This window comes from Rhinolophus ferrumequinum, chromosome 2 (genome assembly GCF_004115265.2).
Source record: "Rhinolophus ferrumequinum isolate MPI-CBG mRhiFer1 chromosome 2, mRhiFer1_v1.p, whole genome shotgun sequence".
NCBI classification, from domain to species: Eukaryota; Metazoa; Chordata; class Mammalia; order Chiroptera; family Rhinolophidae; genus Rhinolophus; species Rhinolophus ferrumequinum.
In genome coordinates this window covers 104,060,617-104,068,343 of record NC_046285.1, presented here as the reverse complement: position 1 = coordinate 104,068,343, position 7,727 = coordinate 104,060,617, and the positions used below count along the sequence as shown (strand labels likewise).

Genomic DNA, 7,727 nt, shown 5'->3' with positions numbered 1-7,727 from the left:
CGCCAGTCCAGGGACGTCGCAAAGACGCGCGCCTGCGCAGTGGCGCTTCGCGCCTCGCCAGCTTTCCTTCCCACGACCTCCCTTCCAGCGCCTGCGTACCAAGACCCGCTTCCCGCAGGCCTGCGAAGCTGGGGATACCGGATAGCTTTTCCTGCCGACTGAGGTGGGAACGATAGGCTCGTACCTGACTCCACTGTCTCTCCCGTCCCAGCCTACCAGACTAACTATACACGTTCCATCGCAAGTCACCCTAGAACGGAGGGACTTGATCCTTGAGGAGTTCAGGAAACTGGCATGCGCCCACGTATCCCGGAGAGGTGTGGGTGGGATCACCGAAGGACCACGTGGCGGGCGCCCGCCAATCGGCGCATAGACCGCACTTTGCGGCTCCGCTTCAAACTACCGTGAGGCAAGAGCTGCCTCTGGGGCCCGCCCCCCTCGTTTGGGTCTGGGGCCCGGCAAGACGCGGGCAGGGGTGGGGGCGCCGAGAGCGGGGGCGGGGCGCAGTGGCCGAGTGACAGTAAGCCTCACCTATTTCGGGCGCGGACTGCGGCGGAGTGGGCCCGGCAGCCAATGGAAAGCGGCGGGGGGCGGCCCGCCCAGCGGGGAGGGGGAGCCGCGGCCGGGGGACGCGGGGGGAGGAGGGGGCGGGCTCCCAATCCGGTTCCATCCGGTTCTCCCACCGCCCCCGTCGCGAATCCCAGCAGCTCGGGCGCGGGAGGAGCGGCAGCTGCCAAGCCACCCAGCTTTGCGAAGGCTCTCGGCGCGCTGCGGCCCGCAGGCTTCCGGCACGCGCCCGCCCCGCTGCCACGATGCCCAAGAGGAAGGTGAGTGGGGACCGCAGCCCGCACACGCCCCCTCCGCCGGCCAGGCCTACCGCGGCACCCCGCGAGGTCCAGGCCTGCCGCATCCACGGCGGCGCTGGGCCCCCGGGACGTGCGGTGGGCAGGAGGGTGCACAGCGGCAGCGGGCGCAGAGCTCTGGAAGGTTCGGCGGTCGGAGGATCCTGGTGGGAGATTCGAACGCGGCGGCGGGAAGCCGCTGACGTCACGCGGCCGGGCATTGTTCTCCAGAGCGGGCGGGCGCTGGGCTCTCGGGCACTTTTGTTTGCGGGCTGCGCCCATTCGCCTGTCTGCTTCCTTCCACAGGTCAGCTCCGCCGAGGGGGCAGCGAAGGAGGAGGTAAGGGCCCTGCTCTTCGGCCTTGGGGTGGGTTCAATTTGAACTGCATCATTCATTTTGCTCACTTTCCTTTTCTCTTCTGAAGCCCAAGAGGAGGTCGGCGAGGTTGTCAGCTGTAAGTAAAGCGAGCCCCTTACCCGTTTCTGTTCCGTGGGATGATACCCAGTGAAGAAACTCAGTGCTGTCTTTGCCTTTCAGAAACCTCCTCCTGCAAAAGTGGAAACGAAGCCCAAAAAGGCGTCAGGAAAGGTGGGTTTCAAACTTAACAGTAAGAGACCGTGGTGTCTTCGAAATGCAGCAGTGCTACGCAACGCATGACTTTCCCTAATAATATAGCCATTCGGGCCCCTAAGAACTTGTGATACTATTAATGACTAATATCTTGATTTTGAATATGTCACAATAATTAATAGATGTTAGTCTCCTGAAGTCGAAATTTTATCGTATTTACCTACTTACATTTTATATTTTAATAAGTAGACTTTTTTTCCTTCTCTGGGTAAAATATAATGGATATGGTTATCCTAGCTTATGGCAATATATGTCACAGTAATGTTTCTGCAGAATGTAGGACACTTAAGATGGCTAGAAATATTAAATATTGGCTTGCGAAGGAAACTCATTCTTTGTGTTGTGTTCGTTGTGGGGTCAATGGTTGTCCATTGGTTGCATGCTTGTACTTTTGACAATAACAGCAAAGCTTAGGACTGAGGCCAGGAGAAAAGGAATGTGTTAAGTTTTTGCATGTAAAGTTTGCAGGCCAAGGTAGAGGGGATCACGTGTGTGTGAGTAGATCAAAAGTAGTGTTCTCCAAGAACATAACTATTCTAAAAGTATTTTATTTGCATTTATGTGTTAAGGAGTTCACTAAATCATTTTTTCCTAACAGTAAGTTAATCATAAATAACGTGATGCTTGTTGCTCTGGAATAGATTGGTGATTGCGTTGTTCACATTGCAGCTCTTGGAATAAAGTTCTTGGGGATATGTACTTTCGGAAACTTAAGTTGGATGAGTCGAATATGTGTAAATCATTTGTTACTGTGAATTTGGATATAGCATTGAAACCTCCCCTTGCAAAGCTCACCATGTTCTTGAGGGGAATTCATGGTGTGATTAATTTCTGTTCACTCAAAACTTAAGTGAGAGCTTGCTAATTTGAAATCTCCAAAAAAATTCTGAACTACCATCACCCCTTTCCTAAAAGCATAGGTGGAAGCTTAGCACTGCATAACCAGAGGGTTTTGTTTCATCTCTGTATTTACACACTGTACGGAGCTGAGTGTAAAATTTTAATTTATCTTCAATAGTAGTTCTGTTTTGTGATCTTTTTAAAAGGGGGTTGGAGGAAGGTATAAGCATAATACATCAGCTTAGAATTTCTCACAGCAGAAAATAATGCAGTAATTCTCTACGCAAAGTTAGACTATCCCAGAAACTTTCCAAGGCTGAAAAAAAATAGCAGATCTTGTTGCAAAATGTTGGCTGGAACAGTGTACTATTGTTATCCATCGTTTTTTCTTTGCTTTTTTAAAATAAACCAATTGGCTGAAGTACTATGCCTATTTCCTTCTTAAATTGTTCTTCCTTTCCTTACTGATTTCTGTCTGTAGTTTGATCTGCCCTAAAATTTTGTTAATTTTACCTCCAGTTTGGGACATCAAATGTAATCAACATTTTTCTTCCTCTCTGAAAGGCTAACAGCTTAAGTCTTCATGTTAGTGTTCCTTGAGGAACAAGCCTGTCAGTTCAGTTTTCCCAAAGGAAAAGGGGTTTGGGGTGGCTTTTTGTCCCCCTTTAGATTATGTAATACATCTTTGTCTTCATAATTGATCCACTTAAAGCCTTAAACGGAAGGTAAAGCTTTTGATGTATAGGTTACCGTACTACAGGATAGACATGCTGTTTTCAAAACATGTATTCCAGTGTGTGCTTCTGACTTGTACAATTTCCTTAGAAGTGAATCTTTTTAAGGTTGAAACATACATTAGGAAAACATGTGGATTTGTTTCATCTAGCTTTCTAGCTAATAATTGTTAAAAGTATTACTTTAGTCCAGGCTATTGCATATTCTATTTTCACTTTTAAGGCTTTACATATTTAAGTTACTGTGGTAGTGGTTATGAAATTAATGAAAAATTGGATTGCAAAAGGATAGTCTTTAAGTATAGAAGCGATTGTGACATTTCGTGGTGGCAATGTGTGTAGCAGCATTATCCTAAATATGTTTGTTTACATAATTTGTTATTCTAAAGTTATTAAATTAGTAGTCATCATGCTGTCTTTATGTATGGAGTGCCACCATTGGTACAGACTGTATCGCACTGATTTTTCCCCCTGAGCATTGAAGTCTGAGGTCTACCTGCATGTCTCTGTGGCCGTGTGGTCACTACTGATAGGGGTTTTTTATGCAACTTACTAGCGACCTAACTTAATTTAATGTAGGTGTTGCTACTTTCTTTACATTAAATAAATATTTGTTAAGCTTTGTCCCCACTGATGGATGGTATCCAAAAATATTGTTTTATGTTGTTTTAAAATGCCTCAAATTTTAAACCTATTTTGTCACTCATAGTAATTAACACATGTGTTTTCAGATTCTTCAAACACCTAAATGAAAATGATAAACTCAAAATTGATCCTTTTAATTTCTCATTATATGATATCAAGGTATTAAGTGTAGCGGGATAGTCAACCTGACCATAGAACATGGTGCTTTTTTCAGGTGAATGGTCTCACTGAAAGGGTAAACGTCTTGTCAAAACAGTAGCTGTTCGATAATTTGATTATTGTTCATGCTTAAAAGAAGGTTGGGACTTACAGCGGGAAGAGCTTTTCCTCCGACTGTTCTTGATCTCGTTGTTCTATCAAGTGCAACTTCAGAGAATGGTGGGTGACTGAGGATGTGAAGGAGAAGCAGTGTAGTTCAGGCCTTAGGTTTAATCACGAGCAGCTTGATAGGCAAGCACGGTTACTGCCCTCAGCATACTTGGTCCTGGTTCCGGGGTGTGTACCTTAAGGAGGCTCGTGTGAAAGGTGTGTCATGTGACTCAGGCTGGACATGTGATGACCGCCTTGCCTTAACATTGCAGCTATTGTGGATTTGATCTCTATAGCATGTCAGAAAATGTTAGTCGTGTAAAATCTGTGCTTAAAAAATACTCTTGTTCTATCATAGGAGAAATCTGCAGACAAAAAAGTGCAAACAAAAGGGAAAAGGGGAGCAAAGGGAAAGCAGGCCGAAGTGGCCAACCAAGAAACTAAAGAAGATTTACCTGCAGAAAACGGAGAAACTAAAAATGAGGAGGTTGGGCATGTTTGTATGTTGTTGATTTTTGACTCTAAACCATAGATAATAAATTGTATACTTTTATGTGGCAGATAAGACCGTTTTTATTTTTTATAACATGGAATGTTTTATACCATAACCCCAAATGGATGGACATAACTTTCATGAATTAGGTCATATTTGAAAATATATATTAATGGCTTCTTTTTTAAGTGAGTGAACAAAAAATTTTAATGCATTCAAAATTTCACCAGTAACAGATATCACCATCTATGTTGTGGATGGGGTTCATTAATATAAAAAATTTAATCTAGTAAGTGGTTTAACACTCATTTTTCTTTTTTTCATATGACTTTAGGGCTTTGTTTAAACAAATATTCTAGTTTCTCTTTCATCTCGCTTCCTATAGAACGGGCGTGATCGTGTGTTTATATTCTAATACATTCATCAAGCCGCAGTTGGTTCCTGTTACTCGTGTGGCTGTGTTCTGTAAGGCTGCTGTGAATGCGTGGGGAAATGCAGGGTTAGATTCCTGCAATGCTCCGTTCACATTTCCATCTACCGATCAGTACATACGAGTAACTTTATTTTATGTGTGTTTCTGTTTAATACGTGTTGTCAGTAACACAAGCATTGAATTCAGGGCCAACAGAAACAGCTCTGTAACTCATGCCTAAATGAAATTATCCAGCCTGTGTATGTTCTCCATAAGGCACATCACAGCATTCTTGCACTTGGCAATACTAGACAACACTACACTTGTTGACGTTGTCCAAAAAAAAAAAGGCAGGAAAAAAATGTGAAATGTGTGGTACTAAATAGACTGAAAAAGATGCTTGTTTACAGTATTAGTGCTGAAACAAGGCAGAGCAACCTCAGCTGAGAATGGCTTATTGGACAACTCATTGTGTGTGCATGTGACCATGACAGTGCCTTGAGTAATAATTTTGGAGTTACAAATAAATTTTAATGAGTAGGTGAATTTACAAATACACCATCTACAAATAATGAGGCTCTGCTATTTTTCAGGACTATTAGTTATGTATAAGTAAAATGTATGTTGTGTTAAATGCTAAAGGTCTCAAAAGTTACTGCAGTACCACAGAAACCAAAAGTTTGATCATTATTTTTCCTTTGATTTGCAGAGTCCAGCCTCTGATGAAGCAGGAGAGAAAGAAGCCAAGTCTGATTAGTATCATACCATGTCTTATCAATGGTCCCTGTCTCCCTTCTTGTACAATCCAGAGGAATATTTTTATCAACTATTTTGTAAATGCAAGTTTTTTAGTAGCTCTAGAAACATTTTTAAGGAGGGAATTTCACCTCATCCCATTTTTTAAGTGTAAATGCTTTTTTTTAAGAGGTGAAATCATTTGCTGGTTGTTTATTTTTTGGTACAACCAGAAAATAGTGGGATATTGAATATGGGAAGATTTGATTGTCTTGGGTGTCAGCTTAACATTCCATAGATGGGGGTAGTTTTTATATCCTATAATACAGAGCATATTAAATGGCCATTTAGAGTCAGTTGTGCATTTAATAGGTCTTGAACATTTTGAATTCTATTCCCGTTTTTGGTAGACTTGTTTCCTAAACAAAACCACTCCTTGATCTTGACTCTCCCTGTCAGGATTTTGTGCACTCGGTACCATCTTTGGTCGTGGTAGTCCAGTTTTCCTAGTCATTTTGTTAATGTGCTGTGAAAGATTGAAAATTTGAGTGTGTCGTGTGTATGATATTAAATTGTGAATTAGTGGGATTTTGATGTAACAGCGTATCAACATTTGAAGACACTGATACTTGATATTCTATTAAGGAAAATTAGCCTCCAAATTGTAAGCTGGAAAGTCACGAATAACTTTAGAAAAGAATCACAACTACATGACTTTTTAGGTTTTTGGTACGTACGTTAAGAATTGTGTACAAATTGAAATGTCTGTGTACTTATTCTCAAAACAACCAATAAAATCTCGGTTATGAAATAATTTTTTGAAGCATGTGAATTAAATTCTGGACTTAAATTTTAAGATATGAAAGTGAAATATTTCCTTTTTCTGTAGTACTTCAACATCTACAATGTACTTTGAAGATGTTCATGACTAAATTGATTTAATAATGGGGAAACAGTCTAGTGCCTCTGAAGCAAGGGAAAGAAATCATTATTCACTCCTCATACGAAGTAAGCTTGTAAGTAGTGACTGTGCTAGATCGGGACCTAGTGTGGTTTGTTATTTGCATATTTTTTGAGATTTGCTTTCTCGCATGTTGTACTTCTGCTTTGCCATCTAAATAGTCTTTAGAGGTGGTGGACATCTGTGCTGATTTGGCAAATACGAAAACTACATGCCAGAGAAAGCACCTTGCTGAGGTTACCACTAAAGTGGGGGAGACCGTGGAAGGCAAGAATGCTTTAAAAGCAGACGTTCTGGGGGATCACAGCTCTGCAGGGACTACACGCAGTGACTTTCTGAGCAGAGTTCAGAGGCAGTGATGAAGTGTGACGTCTGAAAAGTATGGAGACTACAGAAAAAACTGTCATAAATATAGGCTTGGATGAACGGACACAAAGGGCTCTGGCAACCCCTGTGGGTAGAAGAGGAAACCAGGTTCCCCAATTCTTGGTCTGAAACAGTGGTAAATAACATTTGCATTTAATTTGTAAGTATATAGAGAACAGGTTAGCTTTTGGATATGTAAATTTAAATAACATTTGAACTTGATGCAATTTTTTTTGGTAATAGAATCTAGCTCCTATTCGTGGCAGTTAAAGGGATATCTAAAAAAAAAGTAGTGAATTTTAACCCATCCAGCAGTGTACTATGACCCAACCCTCCCTACTCCTAGGAATGCTGGGAAATGTTTACAGTAACAAAAATTTTCTCAGTTCTGAACTCGTTACTGTATATGTAAACATTTATTTTCCTAAGAACAGGATTGATACCTAAAAAATTCTCTTCTCTAGAGAATCGGAAGTACTTTCAGAGCTACTTCCCTTGAGCATTATCCTTTCGTGATAAACCCTCAACCAAATGTTCTCTGCTGTCAAAGGAAAGAAATTATACTTTAAAAAAAAAAATTGACTTTGAGGCACAATGTCTGGGATCAGTACTTAGAAAAAATGAATCTCTTGCCCTTTCAACAACTAGTTCTAAACAATGAGACTGAGTCATAGGAATGGGTGACTGGACATTGATTCAGGCATCCTGAAAGGACAAGGATGATAACTTTTTAATAATGTTGCTAACAAGCCTTAATTTG

General features: G+C 41.8%; 1 protein-coding gene across 1 annotated transcript; it reads left to right on the top strand.

Moving 5' to 3' along the window:
- The first annotated feature begins 670 nt into the window (after positions 1 to 670).
- On the top strand, positions 671 to 6,445 carry HMGN1 (high mobility group nucleosome binding domain 1). The gene is made up of 6 exons (XM_033130740.1): positions 671 to 827; positions 1,149 to 1,181; positions 1,267 to 1,296; positions 1,380 to 1,430; positions 4,359 to 4,487; positions 5,615 to 6,445. Exons 1-6 carry the CDS (start codon positions 813 to 815, stop codon positions 5,660 to 5,662), a joined length of 306 nt encoding a protein of 101 aa, XP_032986631.1. The 5' UTR covers positions 671 to 812; the 3' UTR covers positions 5,663 to 6,445.
- The last annotated feature ends 1,282 nt before the right edge of the window (positions 6,446 to 7,727 follow it).

Coding starts and splice junctions, on each gene's coding strand:
- HMGN1 (XM_033130740.1), top strand. Junction 1,182..1,266: donor AGGGGGCAGCGAAGGAGGAG/GTAAGGGCCCTG, acceptor TCTCTTCTGAAG/CCCAAGAGGAGGTCGGCGAG. Junction 1,297..1,379: donor GGTCGGCGAGGTTGTCAGCT/GTAAGTAAAGCG, acceptor TTTGCCTTTCAG/AAACCTCCTCCTGCAAAAGT.